Genomic DNA, 21092 nt, shown 5'->3' on the forward strand with positions numbered 1-21092 from the left:
AGCGTTTCGATTGGCATTTGGAATTGCGAAGTGGCGTCAGTTCTGGTCAGCAGTACACCAACAAAAATTAATGGCATGCAGTCTGTCTAGCGCAACTGCGTCTTGAAAATAAAGTACGACGTTTGCTTTCTTTTTGGAAAAAGTTCATTAATTTATGAGATATTCTAAGCTTTTATTGTTCCATAGTGCAATCTAATTCGACTCCTTCACTGTTCGGAGCAAATCCATCCAGTTCTGGTGAGAGAAATTTAGTTTATGGCTTTTATTTATATGCATCTTAGTAGTGCTAAAATTTGTCAAAGTATTATTCCGATTAAAATTTGCATTATACGTTTTTTACATGTTCATATGCAGTTCAAATACACACATATAAGTACCAGCAATTATGGTAAATATTTCTATTAACTTTGTTTTACTTTTCTTGTCCTGGTAACCAGTCAATTTAACTTGATTTTGCACCAATAGCATGATATTATATTTGTGACAAAGAACCAACCGAATAAGTGTATATTTTTGTACTGAAAAGTAAAGATCATCTTGATAGAAACCATCTTTGTTTATTCGCATTTATTCACGAAAATTATAATTATCTTTGCTGATATTGCACAAGATTAAATGATGTCTCTGGTAACGTCTCTGATAACATCTCTAGTAGGATTGAAGACTAAATAATAGAACCATTCAACATTTCATACTTCTAGAACCATTCAAAATTACAGCATACTTCATTTAGTGTTTTACATTCAATAAACTCTTGAGCAAATTTTGCTACCCTGGATATATCGGGCTCCAGGCTGGTTACAATAGCATACAGAAGGTGCACTAAACTAGTGCCTATACAACATTGTTTGATGCACAACATCAAGTGTATGTTTTCCATTATGCCTGAATTATGATATTCTTAGGATGGATTCCTTGTGAGATATTTTATATTTCAGCAGTGTATATATTGGTGTAATGCACCAGTCAAAGTAAACCCCCGCCTACCCCAGGCCGGGGACTACCGGGGACTTGGATGAAGAAGCTGGCAAAAAGTGTTGTACTCCTCGCCCCCCGAGAACAATTTGACAGGAAAATCCCCCGCTCTTATTGACTTGTTGATAGGAAAATCCCTCGCTCATGCTCTTCAATAGAACTCTTAATATAAATTCAATAAATTTACATAATCAGGATGACTCATTTAAATCACAGATTAGCATGGATTCAAATTACATTAGATCTTACCTGACAACCTGATGAAACCGCCATCTTGGAAATGTGAAACGATTTTAGTTCCCAGTCTTCTCTATTGCGTATTTGCGCGTGCCCCGGTCATTCCCTGGTCACACAAGCGGAGCAAGCGAAAACAGCGTTTTCCCCCGCACCCCAGTGACGTTTAAGTTTGCTTAAACAAGAAAATGCCTTCGCAAGTCCCCGGTAGTCCCCGGCCTGGGGTAGGCGGGGGTTTACTTTGACTGGTGCATAACTCTGATAGATGCATTTGAACTTGACCATCATTTTGTATTGCAAGATGTGAATTGTGAATTTTGCATGAAGGCATGACTAACAAGCAAGTATTTAGGCCAAAAGATCAAAGCTGAAGTCATTTCCCACATGTCATTACAAAGCAGAGATTTGCCTATGAGTATAAATAAACAAATCTTTAAAATTTGTTGGCAATTTAGTAAAACTAGACAATTTTCAGAATGGCAATGCAATCAGAACTACATGACAGTACATGTGATGATTCCTAGTCTAAATTATATATATATTCATATAGCAACTTCAACTCAAGCAAGCAGTGGATTTAATGTTGGTTCAGGCACAATGAACCCAACTTCTGGTTTCAATTTTGGCACACCTGCATCTGCAGCAAAACCTGGCTTTTCATTTAGCACCCCATCAACCAACACCTCAGCCACGCCACTATTTGGCACTCCTACAACCAATCCCCCACCATATGGAGCACAAACCACCCCCACCATGGGTGCAAGCATCTTCGGAAGTGCAGGGAAGGCTACAACAACAACTGGTCTTCAATTTGGAGCAAGCAGCATGACCACCCCTAATACAGGCTTATTTGGCAGCACACAGCAAAGCGGTTTGTTTGGTTCTGTGGCACAAACAACACAGAATGCAGGAGGCTTAGCACAACAAACAGGACAAAAAACTAGCTTATTTAGTAGCACAACAACCCCTGCTAGTCAACCAGGGGCAATTTCACTATTCAGTGGAACAATGGCACCAAATACTGGCATGCCTCAAACTGGTTCAACTACATTGTTTGGAGGTGTTGCACCTGCTACCCAGCCTTCATTTAGTTTTGGAAGTCAAACACAAGTTAAGCCTGGTGTAACAGGTTTTGCTGTGCCTGCACAGACAACCCAAGCAAGTACAACAGTTGGCTCAGTCTCTTTTGGCTCAGCTGCTACAAGTTTGGGAAGCAAGCCTTTGAATTTTGGTACCCAAGAAACTGGTGCTGTAACAAAACCTGGGTTTTCTTTTGGGACACAATCCACACCAGCACCTGGTGGTACTGCTCTAGGCACAGCTCAAACAACAGGGATTTCTTTTGCCGCAACAACTCCTGCAACAGGACCAGGTACCACAACAACCCTAGCTAAGGCAGGAGGTGGATTTACACTGGGTGGCACACCAGCAGCTACCAGCCAAATGACCAATACTGGTGGTACCACAGGGACTGTGACCCAAATGCCTGGGACTGGTTTCAAATTAGGGAGCACGCCAGGACCCACTATAACCCAGCCTGGCTCAAAGCCTGGAGGAGCACCACCCACAACACAAGCCACTTCTGGCTTTTCATTCGGTACAACCCCGGCAAGCACACAGTCAGCTTCACAACCTGTGCAAAATTTTTCACTTGGCCAGAGTACAACCGGATTCAATTTCACAGGTCAGCTGGGTGGGCAACAAAAAGCTTCTTCTGCACCTACCACAACAACCGTTGCAAGCACAGTATCAAAACCAAGCATCCTTGGAACTGGTACCAACCTGATATTCGGAGCCAAGGTTAAGCCAACGTTACCAGGTACAACGCCATCGCTGACCACAACAACCAGCACGACGAAACCAACATTTGGCGCTGTGGTTCCGCAAACATCAGCCAGTACAACTAGTACAGGTATGTTGACATCTGATTCTGTTAAAAGGAAATACAAGTAAAAGCTGTCATAACTGAATAGACAACAAAAATATCATTATTATCAATCGCCTCATGTCCTATGATAGTTTGTACAAAAGATTAAAATAGTTTTCGAGGACAAAAACCGGAATTTCAGAAAAAGAATGAAAATCTGTTTTGCTTCGATTTTGGCGCGAGATCATGCTCGACCCAGGCCGCTTTCTTATCCCACAGCTGAACTCAAATGCAACTGGAGTCATAACGCGAGGAATTTCATTCCCAACCGATGTCTTATTGTTTAGTTTTTATTAGTTTTCTTGGTTTTGGTAAAAGTACTTGACAAGAATTAAATATTCCAAGAACTTGTATAGGAATTTGAGCTGACTTTTCCAAGAATATCTTTAAGGATTCAATGATCTATAAATCAAGTATTTTGTGATATTACGATTTTTTTTGTCTGCCGAAAGTATACCAGGTTGTTTATTTTGAACAATCAATGTTTGCTGACGCGAAGCTTCACTGCTTATTTTAGGTTTTCAACTTGGCGGTGGTCTACAAACGGCAAAGACGACTGCATCTGGGCTCAAATTAACAACCACAGCTGCTGTAGGCGCTTCTAGCCTCACTAGTAAACCAGGTAGTTGTGCTTTAATGCTAAATTTCCAACAAATTATCCATAAGTTCAAGAACGAGAGACTAGACTTGATTTTATTTGTTGGCGGGGTAAAGTTTTAACGTATTGCTTGTGATCTTGTATTTCCCCGTCGTACAATATCATTCAAGTATCTCTGTTCTCGTTTTAGCCACCTCTGGTACGGCGACAACAACAACAACAACAAGGTGAATAAGCATGATATCAAAGTAACGTTTTGTTTGAGTCAAGTTTAAAAAATCAAAACGTACCATATTTGATGTGTTGGTTTTTCTTAATAGTACAACCTGATAGTATGAAATGTTTTTAGCTCTCAGAAGTACACCTACAAACAATTGGAGGATCAAGTGAATAAGGTTTGGGCAATGATTTCTATAATGCAATGTGTCTGCAAAAATGGCAAAATTGATAGCTTTTGTAAAATATGTTTTGTCTTAACTTTAACTTTTGAATTCACTGAGGGTACATGTTCCTCCTATAAGCAAGTCATATACTGAGTTTCTATTACGTTTCTACAAGTCGCAACAAACACATGAGTCGAGCGCGCTCGTTCAAGCGGTCAAATTTATAAACCGAAAAATCGACAGATAGGTTTGCAAAAAAAATCGTTTTCAATTTTCATCTTGTTTAGTGGAACATTGAGTTGGAAGATATGGAGAGAGCATTTCTGGAACAGGCAGCCCAAGTTAATGTGGCTGATAGAGAACTTATGGAAAATGGAGAAAAGGTAGAAAAATATTGACGCTTACAATATTGTCCTATTCAACTGCCATTTGCTACTGTAAACAGTTGACTTGTACGTTTTACAAAAGACCGCGTTTGATGTGAGACAAAGCGACTTTTTTTAGAACACTTACTAATTCTGTTTGTTTATTTTGTCTTGAGTTGTGCCGGTTGCAATCTTTGCTGGGAAACATTGTAGTTATTCAGATTTCAGAATACCTAAATAGTTTTCTCTTCAGATTACCCTCTTAAATAATGAAGTTGAAAGGGCCAAAGCGGAACAAAATAGGTATATTAGTATCATTCTTACTTTTGAAATTGTTTTTGTGTTTTCGTTTTTGTTCTGCTGGCTAAGTTCGCTTGACATAAGCAGCAACTTCGGCCACTTATTATTTCGTCTTTTGAAATCCTGCGTGTTGGTCTACTGCCAGTAGATCGACTTTCCTGTTCATCGTAATTCGTAAATCTTTTTTAGGTTGGATCAAGAGCTGGACTTCCTAGTGTCGCAACAAAATGAGTTGGAAGATATGTTGAAACCTCTGGAAGAGTCAGTGAAGCAACACAGTTCTGACCATACCCAAGAACCCGATAGGGAGCGGGAAAAAATGTAAGGAGCGTCGCTACAGAGAAAAGAGCTCTTCACTACCCCCCCCCCCCTTTTATAATGTTTGCTTGAAAACTGATTGTGAAAGTATGAGCCATGGAAACACAATCTGTATTTATATACAGGCAATATATTTACACTTGAATAACTTCCTTTTGCTGACTATCCTGTCTCACAATTCAGAAGAAAGCATGCAAATATTTTGCAAGAGAACTATTTCCGAGATAATGGATATCCAGCCACGATCACGAGAAATCGTGTGATGAGAAATGTATCTGTATACACTTCATTGCATATCCAGTTCTCTTTAAGTATATACAAGTTACAATGGATTGTTGATCCTTTTCAGATACACGATGGCAGAGAAATGCGATGGTCAACTGAAAGGAATGGTTCAAGATCTGAGAGAAATCATCGACTATCTAAATTCCACAAACGCTAACCAACAGCAAGAGGATAACCCGGTAGGTACTGTTCTGAAACTGGAGTGTCAGAGATTTGACAAACCCATTTGGCAGTTTTAGGGGCTGTTTACATGAGCCCGGTTACCCGAGATTCAACGAAGCGTGAGATGATTTTGAGGTATTGAAATGAGCAAATAACATGATCCTGACAGTCATATAATCACCACAACAATAGCATGTGCTTGTTTGGTATCATAAAGACTTATTTCAATACCTCAAAGTCCTCTCACGCTTCGTTGAATCTCGGGTAACAGGACTCATGTAATCAGCCCCTTAGAAGCCAGTTAAAACTATTCAATTTTGTCGGATCCAATTCACTTCTGACGTATATGGAATGTAGTGGGTTATTGTCATATTGACAAAGCAGTACTGCGTTGGCTTTAGTTGATTTGGTGTCCTTATACGTTCAAGTCCACGAACTATAATAAAGCGTGTATCAGCAGAAGTGAATTGGATCTGACGAAATTGGATCGTGCGAGAAAACTTTTAAAGGAAAGAAAGACCCATAGACGTGTTCAAAATTACATAACCTTGACCCTGCAAGAGCCTCCTTTTATTATTTCACAGGTGATTCAAATAGCAAAAATACTTAATGTACACATGGACTCCCTACAATGGATCGATCAAAACTCGGGTAAGTCGAGATAACTTGCTCAGTTCTTGCTGCAAGCAAATGTGAATTCGTCGTATAACGTATTACCTTTCGGTCTTAAAAGCCTTACTTCAAAAGAGAGTTGATGAAATTGCAAGATTGAGCGACATGAGACGGAAAGACCATGAAAGATCTTTCAGATTGGTGAGTACGGAAAGAGTGGGGAATAAGGAAAGGGAAGGAAGAAATGAAGGGGTGGGAAAAGAAGAAAAAAGGGTGGGTGGAAAGAGGAGGAAGAAGAAAAAGTGGGGGAGAAAAAAGAGAGGGTTATGGAAAGGAAAAAAGGGGGGGGAGAAATCTTACATTCTCCAGCACACTAATACATAAACCACAGTAATTTAATCCTTACAGCGGTCTAAAACGCTCGCATGAATTCTTTCTCTTTTGATCGTCTTAGAGAGAAATCTATATTTTCCACCCTTGCAAAGGCGTTTTGTTATGTATATTTGTTTCGCCTTCTTTTTCAGGGTTTTGATTGAAAACAAGCATTGATTGATCCGACTTGTAACATAAACTGTAGGATATTTATGTAGTCCTTTCAACAGATCACTACTTATATAGACAATGACGTAAGCTATCAGCTGTGATGCTCGTTGCTCGCTTCTGCGCCATGCTGTATGTTTCTGTATCTTTATCATATCAGCACTGAATCACTAGTGTTTAGTAAACACTGAACAGTCGATCACTAGCTATCAGGCCTGTTATAAAAAAACAATAATTCCTAATAGTATATACTTTAAAATAAGATTTCCAAAAATAGGGAAGCTTATTTGTGGGTTTCTTCGATTTGAGTGGGAGTCAGCCTCAAATGTCCGATTTTGTTTGTCTCTTGCCCTTGATTTGACTGCGATTTTCGCGGCTTCGTGACGTGATAAACAGATCACTGTCTATTGAAACTTGGTCGATAACTGACCATTATGTGGCATCTTTAAAGCCTTAAGATGGTTAAAATCGTGGCAAGACAAGTTGCATCGAGCGCTGCACAGTTAAATGAAGTTCTGACTTTGTCGAGTGTCGACAAGCCTGATTGGCTAATGAATGTAATCTCGCCATGCCGTTTCAATTTCGTTTCGTTTCAAAGGCAAAGAACAAAAATTTATCGTTGCTTGTAAATTTGGACAAACTATATTGCTAAAGACCTCGCCTATTATAGCTAGTTTCAGTTGAAATAGCCTAATAGGCAATGTTTTATTACGTTCTTTGTATCCACCGCGGTATTTTGTTTATGATTTGACCTATAAACTTGCATCGGAAGGCAACACGGGCTGTGATTGGTTTCATTTGTGTTCGTATCTAATTACAAAAGCGGTAGAAAGCGATGATTGGTCAATAAAGGGAATACTTATAAAATATTCACATCACACCCATTTCAGCTTCATATTTCAATATATTGCCTGTTCCTAGCATATGCGAAGATACTCTGACAAATACCTTTAACTACGAATTCTTTTTGAGATGAAAGCCGCAAGGTAAGTTTCTTACCGTTGAGGAATGTTAAAGATTCTCTGTATTGATTTTTGCTATTCTTGTCATACTTTCTAAGCGTATTTATATGTATATATTGCCCGACACTGCGACGTTCATTCGCATTCGTCATCGAGCAATTCTTTGTCTCGAGCGAAATTTCAACTCGTGACTTCTCGTGTTACAATTTTTGTGGAATACTTCACTTTTATTCGAATTGAGTATTCAATATTGCGTTTATTTTTGAATTTTGTGTGTTTAAGAAGACGCTAGGATTACGATTCACAACCATGTCGAGATGTCTAGACCACACTGCGATGCAACACAACTACGGGATTTAAGACGGTTCTTGAGCTGAGGCTTGAGCCTGTTCAGTTGATTTGACAACAAAGTTTTATCAATTCGAAGAATCAAGCCAAGTAACCTCTAGGGAATACTGTGAAATGTGAATCTTTTTGAAATGATAAATATCCTCACATGTTAATCATCCATGATGGCATACACACGTAAAAACGCACAAGTTGTAACAAGTCTGCAACAGACTTGTAGCAAGCTTGTTCCAACAAGCCGATATCAGGTTGTGTTCGCACCGCTTGTCACGAGCTTGTTGTGACGGACTTGTAGCAAGTTGTTGACAGACTTGTAGCAAGTTTGTTGTGACAATGCTGTAGCAAGGTTGTTGCCAACAAGCTTGCTACAAGTCTGACAACAACTTGCTACAAGCTTGTTGAACTTGAGCTGTTCCAAGCTTGTTATAACAAGGCCGTTACAAGCTTGTCGCGACAAGCTTGCTGCAAACATGGCCGCGCATTAAATCTCGCTTGAAAACACGCGTGTTTTCCCGGAGATTGTGAAACAAAGAACAAACAACACAAAGTTTGATGTAAAAATCATATTATTTTAAAAACAAATTCAAAGGTTAGCAATTAAATACAAACTTCACACTTGAAGTACCAAGATTACTAAAGGCTCAGTACAAGAGCATATGTATTTTCCTTTCTGCATGAGTATACAGCCTAATAATCAGTTCGTAAGAAAAGTTTCTTTGCATTCATATGGTAAAAATTAACTGGTGGCGGTGCATGAGTATTCTTGTATAATACCAGTATTTCAGTCACTTGTTGAATTGACTTCGTCATCCCAAGAATCAACAGCAAATGGTTTGCAAATACGTTGAGGAAACTCCATCCTGTCTGCTGTGGCGAGGGTCTTGCTTGCCATGAATGCCATCCAAGTCTAATGTCAAATAAGTTGTACAAATACTTTTTACCATAATACGTAAATATATATTATTATTTCTAATCAGAGCATGCTAAAAACATACGCACAGATATTAAAAATAGGAAATTTGCACTTTACCGTACACCTTATCGTCATTAAAAATATTTGAATTATTGAATACAAAAAACCGGCGAAGTTTCGATTTTGATAAGTATCCACAGAAACTAACAGTTCAATGTTTATAAAAAGCAATAAATTCAACAAATATTTTAAAAACTTATAGTTTTTAAAATGCTATCTAGTGTACTATAATAAATTGTGTTGCCGGCGTTGTGTACGCCATATCAAATATTTGGATGAATTAAACGCACATACCTTTATTAAAACGTCGAACTGTAGTATTCTTCAAACTTTTTTAAGTTGCCCATCCGTTTTAACTGATATTTCAACGTTTATTAAACTTTTAAAGGCTTAAAAAATCAAAGGTTTTGGCACAAAGATAGCTCAATGACCAGGTGAATCAGTGAACTCTTGAAAAGAGCAGGGAAATTTGCAAATACACTGACGTATATTTCAACCAATAAGATCACTTATACATAGTTTAAACAGAGTCTGAACCAATGAGATTACTCCGTTCAAATCGTCACTTCCTCAACGGTTCAACGGTTGTAGATATCCTTGAAACAAGGAAATGTTCATCTGTAATGTTTTCAAGGAATTCGGATTATTTTCAAATCTTATTATAAAAAGAAGTTATGAACTTCGTTGCAGAGTGTTAAAGTGTTAAATAGCTCGTTGATCTTGCTTTTGCCATTTGATGAATGGCGATGATCAATAAAATCATATTTGGCCCAGTTCAAATTGATTTTGTTGTTATCGGAAAACTTTTGCCGTTAACAATGTCGCTACAACTTGTTGGAACTGTCTTGTTACAGCATTGTCAAGCGCAGCCTTGGTACAAGCTTGTTGTGACAGGCTTGTTACAACTTGATGACTATAACAACTTGTCAACAAGTTGCTCCAACAAGCTTGGTACAGCTTGTTGTCGACAAGCTTGGTACAAGTTGTTCCAACAACTTGCTACAAGTCTGCAAGCCAACAAGTTGTAGCAAGCTTGATGTCAACAAGCTCGCTACAACCTGTTGTCTCAACAAGCTTGTTACAACTTGTCAACAAGCTTGCTACAAGCTTGTTGAGCCAACAAGTTGTCAACAAGATGTGAGATTTTTAGGTGTGTATGCAGCGAAATTATTCAAATTTGCATATAATTATCGAGTAGCCATGAGATATACACGTGTGCAAAATCATTATGCGTTTAGCAAGACGTCCATCATTCCTATGTCGAGGGGCGACGATTCTCTTCCGTCTGTTCCGACTTTTGGGCATTAACGGTCCCTGTTAGCCTGCTCGCAGACTGAATTAGGGGGCCGGAAATTAAAGGGGGAAAATTCACACTTGTCTAGAAGCGAGTGCTCGCATCTGAGGGCTTGACGAGAGACTCTGGCTTTTGCATTCAAGAGCTAGTTGGCCAATCATGGGAATAGTATTTAGGATGTTGATACATCGAAATAGAAGGGAGAAAATGACAGGGAATGATCCAGTATTTTGAGACTTAAATATTTAAATAATTTGAGATCGCTACTAATTCATTTTTCTTCCGAAACGATAATAAATAATTCAATTGTTTCTTAAGGTTATTTAGCAACTGTTGGAGAATATAATTTATTTTCTCACATGCAAAGTTCATCGAAACAAATATGGCCAACAATAATTATCGCGAACCAAACACAAAAAAGAGAGGACGACCTGCAAACAAACTTTCTGTCAGGTTATTTCTGCTTGATCCAGACACCGTGATCACTAAAGTGACCAAAGACACTTGTTCAAAGACTGGGATAGAAGCCTTGATGCAAAGAGGATATGGACCACCTCCAAAAGGTCAGCAAATAGGTTGAATGGATTGAATATGACCATTCCAGAATTTCGTGGAGCCTTTTTTTTACGTAAAGATTGTCAAATAACTAATTTGTAATTGGTTGTCCGCAGATTCATCTATTTTTGATAAATTTTATTTGGTAAAAACAGCTGAAAAATTGGTTGTGTTTAACCATTTTTTAGTTGTTTTAACCATTAATTTTTTTGAATAAATGAATCTGGAGGGAACAAATCTTCCTTTTTAAAGCATTTTTTTCTATGCAAATTTATTCGCCGGAGGTGACGCTGAAAACAAATTCTAGCAATGCGTTTGATTGGTTAAACCATAGACAATCCAAAAGACATTGTCTTTTGGATTGTCTATGGTTAAACGATTTTCGATAGCCAATTACATTGTCGATTTTTTTATCCGCGTGACACAATTTTTTCCTACGGAGAGCAAGCTTGAGGTATAGCTTTTTTCCTTCGTCCAAATCAGCTTGATCGCAATACAAGTTCTTATCACTGTCTGATATTCTATTACAGTATATTGCATATAGTTTAATTTCGTCGTTTTTTAATATAGAACATTGTATAAAAGACGACAAGGTTGAATTTACGCTGGACTTGACAAATGAGCAGTTCAAACAGAAGTTAATTGAAATTTATCCCAAATTGGAAAATGCCTTTTTTGTGTTAATGAGAGCGGACAAAACCAACACATTGGAAGAACTGAATCCAGGATTGTGCTGTTTCAGATGCTACACTCCAGAAAATGTTTACAACAGTGAACGTGGACAAGGAAGGCTTTATATGAAAATTATTGCTGAGAACGAGGTAAAGTAGTACTAGACGATGTTCCTGCTTGTTTATATTGTAGCGAGCTGATAGGTAGCTTCTTGCAACACGAACTACACTTGGCATTATTATTCTCAATAGGTTTGTTTAGTTTTATTTCCGAAGCTTGTCCCTCATAAACTTTTTATCGTTTGACGCATGAAACGATCTTCACAATTACAGTTAACCCAACGAATTCGTACCAGGTCTATTATGGAGCGTAGGTAAGAGACCCTGGGTACTAGGTTGCAGTTCACCATGAGAATTAGCCCTGTTCCCAATTTGACACAATCATACACTGTGTTTTACTCAACACACCAACATTTTTTTAGATATCCCCCTGTACCCATGGAATATCTCTTACAAAAAGACTGCGTGGTATCGGTGGTGGCCAGCAATTTTTTGTACCAATCTTACCAAAACCTGCGTCAACCCTCACCACAGGTGACGTCTTTACCTCAGCTGTTACCATGCCAACTGGCCAAACCGAATCAAGCCAATCTGGCAACACATCAACACAAAGTCAATTATCTTCGTCCACCATTAATTCCACCATTACTTCGTCAACTGTAACGCCACTGGATAACAACAGTTCGGTGATGGTCACAACGCTTGATCCACCATTATCTGTTGTTTCTCCCACAACACCTGGACTTGCAAGTCCCCAAAGTCGTTTACCAACATCAAATATCTCGCAACGCGAATCAAACCAACCCGTCAACAGTGACCAGTTAACACGAAGGCCAATATCCATGTCGATTGTTCCGCAGGTTAGTCTTGCACCTACATCGCAAAATCCAGGTAGCATTCTGGTGCAGAGGCCGTTACAAACACCACTCACAGTTTCTTCCATCACATTAACACCGCTCCTACAAAATTCTGTTATTATTCCATCACAAAGCCAATTTTTATCGCCATCTGTTATTTCTATGACCGGGCCAAGTCAGCCAGCTCAAGATTCTAATGTTTTAGCCCAAAGACAGTTACCAATATCAACTGCTTTCATTACTGGAAATACGGCAATACCAGCAATTCAAAATCCTGGTAATTTTGTAAATCCGGGCCAGTTAGAATCACTTGGTTCTGGGTCAATGACACCGCAAGGGCAGTTTTCAAGATCAACTGGAGTTCATAACGTAAATTTTTTGCAATCAATTCCGGGCACACAGTCTTTTAACCAAACCGTTGCTGACAATGATCTCGATTCACAGTGGAGAGCGCTGGGTGAAGCTATGGTCCTTGCTTCACAGAATCCTGTCTTGATGCCTAATTCCACCGTACCTTCATCCTTAACTTCGTCCACTCTCCCTTCACTCCGATTAGCGCAATCTCCAGGTTTAAATACCTTGTTGGATGCAATAATGCAACATGAACAAAATGCAGAATCTCCATCCAGTGGCAGTGGTGTTATCAGTTCAAACGTGCAGGTAAAACAAAATGCATCATTTATGTAAAGAACCTACGAACAACACATTTTTATTCTGTTTTAACAACAACATTTTCTGATAACTTATACAAAACACAAAATCAGTTAACGAAAAATTATCTGCAGCATTACGGAGTTATATATAATACACCCGTGACTATACTCAAAACCTTGCAAATACTTTAAGGCCATCGCTGGACGTTTAACTGGGAGTGCATATTAAGCTTTCTGGGCGACCTGCTAAACTGCATAATCACAATACGATGAAATGTTGTTGTGAAATTTTGTAAATAGCTCTTTTCTTTACTGTACCTTATCTGTACATTTATAACCTTTTCAGGGACACGTCAACCTACCAGAACCAGACGAATGTGAGTCAACGTTACGTTAACAGATATTTTTTCGATTCTTTAGTACTACTACATGCAGCTGTCATTGTTAAGAAAAGTCAAAATATCTGAATATTATTCCTTAATCCAAATTTTATCAATAGGGATTTTATCCCTACCATGCAAACCTAACAGTAAACACAGTCTAAACGAATGAGATTTGACATAGGTATTAGACAGTTAAAATTCCATTCGTACCTCGTTCTCTAAAAACAGTGTAAACGGTGCTTCAGTTTGTGGAGTTTCTCATATCATTTTGTTCTGTTTATAGCACGAATTCAGAAGTTTCTTGAAAATGTTGAATCAACTAAGAAACTCACGATATCGTTGGCAGTTCTGGATGATGATCTCCTCTTGAAGAGGTTGAAAGAATCCACAGTTGAAATTCACACGATAGAAATTCACTCCAGGTGTGAGGTACACAAAGTTCTGAGTGTTTATTCTTTGCCCTCTTGTCTAAAGATCTTTCGTATTGCTAATAATATCTTAGATTATGAGGATATTTTTGCTCTAGTCAGATCCTTTCGTAGCGAGAATAATTTACAGGAATTAGATTTATCTCGTACCAAGTTTGAGAAGAATATTTTCCATAGTTTTATTAGCGTACTTATGAATTGTAACGATTTAACAAGATTGAATTTAACTGATAATTGCTTAACTAAACATGAAATATCCAGTCTGTTGGAGTCATTAAAATGCATGACAAGTCTTAAAAATTTACACTTATCTAAAAATAACCTAAGCGTATTCGAGATACACGGACAGTTGGATAACATTGTTTCTTTAGATTTGTCGCACAACGCACTCCAGGGAAACACAAGCATCATTGATATCTGCAAACTGCAGTCACTCGAAGAAATAAACCTCTCTCACAACCACATTAGATTTTTCCCCTTGCCCGAATTCGACACACAACTCGACAACTTACCAATTAACATGAAAACTATTTCGTTATCTTTCAATTACATGACACCCGAAGACATCAGCCGGTTTTCCTTCTTAATTAGGTCAAATCTGACAAAACTTTACTTAGATTCTAATCACATTGGCAACTCAATTTGGTCCTTGGCTGCACTAGGTCTAAGGTTTTTGAAAGTGTTAAGTTTAGCTAATACTGATGTTTGTGTTGCTGTTGATGGTTTGGCGTTCCTACTTTCATTAGTTCCAGAACTCGAAGAACTCAATTTATCGTCCAATAATCTTGTGTTGGACGACTTTCGCCAACTCCAATCAGCATTATCAAATTTAACACAGTTAAAAAAGTTGAATATCAGCAACAATCCTGAAGGAGCTTCAGATCTTTTGATAGAGGTCCTGTCTTCGTTCAAAAATCTCCAGGAGTTGAGGCTAAGTAACACCCATATGAATGGTGAAGATTTGGGAAAAATCTCAAACTCACTCGCATCCTTGAGAGATCTTAAATATCTCGATTTAAGCATGAATGCTATTGACTCAGATGGAACAAGAACACTTGCGAACTTGTTGAAGGGATTTCTCTTGTTGGAGGGGTTAGACCTGAGCCAATCGTCCATGACGGAAAGTGATTTAAATGTATTGTGGAATAGTTTTGCTTTGCTAAAAGTGTTAAAATATCTGAATTTGTCTGGCAATCAGGTTGATGCCAATGCTTTTGATAACACCCTGTTATTTCCTCCGTCGTTGGAAGAGCTTATTATCAGTAATGTCATTCATGGCGAAAAGCTCTTTGTGAAAATGTTACCACTCAAGAATCTAAAAAAACTTCACCTTATTGACATGAGATTAAGAGCCTGTGATGTCGAGGCACTAGCCGCAATGTTGTCGTCTTTTTCGATGTTGGAAGAGATATCTTTAGCTCATACAGTTGTAGACTCAAACATTGAAAAAATCTTTAGTGCTATGAAGTGTTTACCCAATATTAAAATTATTGACCTCAGTGGCGTAAAATTACCTGACGTAGATGCATTAGTTGACATGCTTTCGTCTCTTTTGTCTTTGGAAGAGCTAGTTTTAGTTGGAATGTGTATTGATAACATCGATCATGAAAAATTGATTGATGCGTTAGTTTTGTTGAAATCTTTAAGCATTCTGAATCTTCAATGGGCTAAAAAATTGGGAAAACGGTCGCCACGATGTCGGCGGCCAGGTATTTGTTTTGAAGATGTTGAAGACACAAAACAGCTGTGTTCTGGGTTGGGGAAAATCAGATATTTAAAGGAACTTAGCTTAAACCTTGGGGACCGCCACCCAGAGTGTATAAACCATTTAGCTGAAGTGTTACCGTCACTACATTTGTTGGAAAGGTTTGTGTTGGAATGTGAATATAGTGATTTATCTGGTAAACACACAGTCGAAAAATTGTTTTCCGCGTTAGGAAGATTGATGTATTTGCGAGATCTCGAATTTACTAATCGGCATTTCCGAATCCAAGAAAATGTTAGAGATATTTTGAAAGCTGTAGCTCTGATGTTATTATCACTGCAGTTATTGGAAAAACTAGTGTTTGATCTGCCGTATAACTGGTGTAGAAATAACGATGAAGATGGAGATTATACAAGCGAAATACAACTGGTCACGACCGCATTAGGAAAGTTGAAGAATTTAAGAGAACTTGGATTATCTGGTATTATGAGTGGAAAAGGCATAGCTGAGGTTTTAGCGTCACTGCCATTGTTGGAGCGATTAATGCTCAGGTTTAATTATGTTTGGAAAAGCGGGGATATGTGTAATAATAATATTGGATATGAAGAAAAAATATTTCATTCTTTAGTAAAAGTAAAATATTTAAAACAGCTTTTTATATTTGATACTCATTTTTGCACAGACTTGGTTGAGGTTTTACCGTCACTGAGGTTGTTGGAGACGCTAGGGTTAGAATTGTACGCTCGGGATAAGACATTGTCACTCTCACTGGGGGAGTTGAAATATTTAAGGAAACTTGATTTACAAAATGTTGATATAAATGAACGAACTTTATTTAATGGCTCTCGATCATTCTACTTGTTGGAAAAGCTAAAAATTTCGTTTTATGACGTAGGTGCAGTGGAACAGCGATTTCAATATTTAGGAAAATTAAGACATTTGAAACAGTTGACTCTTGATGTCGAAAAGAGTTTAGTTGATTCCTTATTGCCTATTGCGTCACTGTCGTCACTCGAGAAGATTGAACTGAATATGAACTGGATATATTTGGATAATGACAATGCAAAGCAGCTGGTTGCTTTATTACTTAAAGTAAGATTTCTAAAGAAACTTTCTTTAGGCCACGTTTCGCGTCATTCTACCCAATATGTGATAGACGCTCTAGCTGAGGCGTTACCAGCAATGAAATTTTTGGAAACGCTGTCGTTGGAATACATTAATTTTACCAAAGTCAATAAAGAGCAACAGTTAATCACTGCAATAGGATCGTTGAGTTTTTTGAAAAAACTTGATTTATCAGCTTCTTCAATTACCCAGACCGGTGAAGAAACTTTAACTGTTGTGCTGCCAAATTTATACAACTTAAGACGTTTTACGCTACCAGATTTTAGATACTTGGGGCATCATAAAAAACTTAAGGAGGCACTAGGCCGCGTAATTCCTTCGTTTATCCTCAGGTGAGACTAGACACGTGGAAAAATTTGTGGGAGCCTTTTTGATATTTTATTCCATTATGGCGCAGTCATTCAGATAGTGATAAAGGTTCTAAAACATCTATTTCAGCCACCCATTTAGCAGAAACGCCGAAATCACTCCTGGAAAATGAAACCCTGACAATAAATCACAATATTTCCAAACGCTGCAACACTTAGCAGTAATAATCAATCGTTGTTGACCTTTTCGTTGTTTCAAACACTGGTTAAGAATTCAACAGAAGTCGAGTGACAGTATTGTAGTCTGCAGCCGTTGACTGAGAAACGTTTCACACAGAACACGCACGCATTTATACATTGCATTTATATAACGGTAAAGTTTCTTGTATCCTGTAGAAAGTTTTAATTCTTTCAACTCTTCATTGAAAGAACACTTCCGAATTTGTATTGCTGGCTATTTTAAAACTTGATTGCATGAATAACAATCAGTTGTATGAAAACAGTTTCATTAGCTTGACGCAGCAATGGAAATTTGTTTCATATTTCAACGTAAATCATTACAAACCTTTCTCTTTAAAATATATTAAATATTAAGAATATTAAATTCATTAACCATGATAATTATTAAAAACAGTAATTGTAAATAATATTGTAGCTGAGTTCTGAGGTTAGAAACCTTTGAAATAAGAGCTGAAATAAGAGTCATTGCTGAGTTCTTCTCAAAATACCAAGTGGTTTATTTAACTTGTATGATAACGACATAATAATAACAATTATGCAGTTAAAATGATAACTGATAGTGGAAGCACAGGAAATACAAAATTTAAAATGCTAATTAAGACGAGTTAAAAGTTCGGATTGTTTGTATAAGGGTCATAAAATGAAATATTAGATATGAAAAACGATTGCTAACAACGACCTTGCATGCCTACGACCTTTTTCACTGTACTGGAAAATATGAAGAACCGAGCAAGGTTTCATAGTTTCGTGCTTGATATTTTTTAGTACAGCTTGTGTGGTCGATGTTAGTAGCTACGTTTTTATTATATGACATGATTTATTTCAAATATTATCAATGGCCATCGTGTTGTCGTAAGTGAAAATGAATTATTGAAGTATAATTTCAAATTCAAAATGGCTACCTAAATAACGATGCTATTGGTCAGGAGTTTCCAAAGAATATTTTAGAACTATAATATCCACCAATGAAATCATCTTTAAGATATTTTAGAATCTTTTTAGAAAGTGAGCTGTTGTAATTTATTTTCACTTACACTAAATCCGCCCTGCGTCGCTCTGAACTGTGTGAAAATGATAAAAGTAGTTTCGCATTCTTCATTTTCAATTTCCGAATTATGAAATCATTATGAAATTCGTATTCATATTGCTTCTCGTTCTTAATTTCTTTTACAATTTTACTTTTTGTGAAACAAATTGTTTGAATTTTAACGTTTTTGTGATTGTAAACCTCAAAAGGCGATAAAGAATACCAGTTAAACCCCTGCGGGCTTTGTGAAATAATTCTGTCATTTCAGCAGTTAACCAAATTATTGGTCACTCAGGTGCGCTATTTAACTCTGTCATATAATAAAGAAAGTATCAACTATTAATAACTTGCTATGGGTAATTTGATCGTCGACTTTATAGAAATTATCACCGCAATCTTAGTTAGACAAGAGGGATCTTTTACGGAAGTGAATATACGAATGTGGGATGACAGTCATAAACTAAAAATATAATGTGAATTATTATGAAAAGAATTAGTGTGTCGTGTTTTTAGGAAAACGGTGCACTTTCAAATATTCATTTCTTTTTAAAAAACGACGAAATGTCGTTGCAATGAAAACTTGCCGAATAATGTCGTCGTCCTTCATTCGGTAGAAATGTTTGATCATTCCTGATATTTGAGAGCTTATATTTCATAGAACTGCTTTTCACTGTCGCGTTTTTTGCACCGTGCGTACACGCATGTAAAGTTTAAAACTTTCCAATTTATAATTCCATGCCAGAAAAAACCCAAATCTTCAACAGAATCCAACTCAATGGATCTAAACAATGGTTGATTTCATAAGTATCATTTAAATGAATTGAAACTTTTACGTGCGTATACGTATATACGTACAAAAAACGCGAGAGTGGAAAACAGCCCTGAACTGAGTGGTGTTCTTAGGTACATTTCGTACAGTGTTGGTGTTGTTTGCCAGTAATTATGTGTTATACCATCAAGACACAATGGCGACACTATACATGCACCAATGGCGACACTAGTCTCTGGGCTAACGGCCAGGGCGTTACGCCACTATGTGTAATCAACTTTCATCGACTCTAAAACGACATTGAATCATGTGTACGAATTTAGTTGATCAAATTTTTCGTTTTAGTTTTCGATGGCGAAGGTTTGAAATTGATGCGCTTACACTTTATCTGGTTTCTTCTGTTTGTAAAAACAACTCGAAACATGCAAATATACTCGAAAAAAGTAAATTTCAGCGCTTTGTATCATTTACACCATATGTAATTGATATCATGGAAATATTTCAGGGTTACCACGTTTTTATACTAACATCATTTCCAATATATCCAAAATATTTCTAAAAAAAATGAAAATCTTTCTTTGTCAAACTTTCAAATTTACTTGTCAATTGCAACCGCTATCGGCTTCTTCCAATGTCGTTTAAAGTCGTCATTGCATGCAAAATATTCAGGGCTTTATATAGTAAGTTTTTCCAAATTTTTTTCCATGTATCTATAGCCATTATTTTATAATATTATAAGCTGAGGTTTAGATAGTCTAAAATTGTGGTGTTATAAACGTAAATTGATGTGTATTAAGTTAGACGTACCAGTCGTTGACATTGATTTCAGCAAAATCAATACATACAGGATAGTTTTGGAAATAATGCATGTAAAGTTAATATGTTAAGTTGAAAAAACTTTCACCATGGTCATATATATCAATAAATGTGCAAACGACGTGTAATTGCTTTTATATTATTAGATTTTTAGTACAAAATTAATAATGTAGACGTCATCGTAGACCAGCGGGGGGCTGGGGTGCACGATGTCTCAATTTTCGTGAGAAACTCAAAGAATAACTTGGTGAGCTAACAGCCACGCATGGTCTTTAGTTTAGCTCTGCTAATAGCTCACTTGTGCGGCGGGCTTAAAACCTGCTATAATATCGAACTAGATTTCTTGCGATGAATGCGCTGAATCCGTTTATACAACACAAAATATTAAAACAAGACTCAGTCCCTGTTGTGATAGACGCTCTAACTGAGGCGTTACCAGCAATGAGATATTTGGAAAGGTTGTCGTTGAGATGGATTGATTTTACCAAAGTCAAAGGAGAGCAACAATTAATAACTGCAATAGGATCGTTGAGTTTTTTGAAAAAACTTGATTTACGTCATACTACAATTACCCAGGCCAGTGGAGGAACTTTAACTGTTGTGCTGCCAAATTTATACAACTTAAGACGTTTTACGCTACCATATTTTGTAAACCAAAATTTTACGCAACGTGAAAAACTCAAGGAGGCACTACGCCTCGTAGTCCCTTGGGTTATCATGAGGTTAGACTAGACACGTGCAAAAATTTGTGGGAGGCTTTTTGATATTTTATTCCATGATGGCGCAGTCATTCAGATCGTGATAAAGGTTCTGAAACATCTATTTCAGGCACCCATTTAGCAGAAACGCTGAAATCACTCGTGGAAAATGAAACCTTAACAATAAATCACAATATTTCCAAACCCTGCAACACTTACCAGTAATAATCAATTGTTGTTGACTTTTTCGTTGTCTCAAACACTGGTTAAGAATTCAACAGAAGTCGAGTGACAGTATTGTAATCTGCAGCCGTTGACTGAGAAACGTTTCACGCAGAACACGCACGCATTTATACATTGCATTTATATAACGGTAAAGTGTTTTGTATCCTGTAGAAGGTTTTAATTATTTCAACTGTTCATTGAAAGAACACTTCCGAATTTGTATTGCTGGCTATTTTAAAACTTGATTGCACGAATAGCAATCAGTTGTATGAAAACAGTTTAATTAGCTTGACGCA

The 21092-nt window shown here is 37.3% G+C and overlaps 1 protein-coding gene across 3 annotated transcripts; it reads left to right on the plus strand.

The window, feature by feature from the left end:
• Window positions 1-95: 95 nt before the first annotated feature.
• On the plus strand, window positions 96-19546 carry LOC114523089 (nuclear pore glycoprotein p62-like). Of its 3 annotated transcripts, none has more exons than XM_028543920.1 (13): window positions 96-237; window positions 1760-3121; window positions 3654-3758; window positions 3925-3961; window positions 4084-4129; window positions 4405-4500; window positions 4736-4785; window positions 4972-5103; window positions 5450-5564; window positions 6132-6198; window positions 6281-6360; window positions 6684-7685; window positions 7944-8703. In XM_028543920.1, the coding sequence occupies exons 2-12, from the start codon at window positions 1807-1809 to the stop codon at window positions 6693-6695; spliced, it is 2055 nt and encodes a 684-aa protein (XP_028399721.1). In that variant the 5' UTR covers window positions 96-237; window positions 1760-1806; the 3' UTR covers window positions 6696-7685; window positions 7944-8703. The 3 variants fall into 3 exon arrangements, with proteins under 3 accessions (XP_028399721.1, XP_028399722.1, XP_028399720.1); XM_028543921.1 differs by having other exon boundaries at window positions 3925-3956; window positions 4082-4129; XM_028543919.1 differs by lacking the exons at window positions 96-237; window positions 1760-3121; window positions 3654-3758; ... (7 more) ...; window positions 6281-6360; window positions 7944-8703 and adding exons at window positions 10595-10839; window positions 11402-11652; window positions 11985-13079; window positions 13419-13449; window positions 13739-19546 and having other exon boundaries at window positions 6705-7685.
• Window positions 19547-21092: the final 1546 nt, after the last annotated feature.

The sequence above is a fragment of the Dendronephthya gigantea genome, unplaced genomic scaffold (genome assembly GCF_004324835.1).
Source record: "Dendronephthya gigantea isolate DGI-Jeju-01 unplaced genomic scaffold, DenGig_1.0 000026F, whole genome shotgun sequence".
Classification (NCBI taxonomy): Eukaryota; Metazoa; Cnidaria; class Anthozoa; order Malacalcyonacea; family Nephtheidae; genus Dendronephthya; species Dendronephthya gigantea.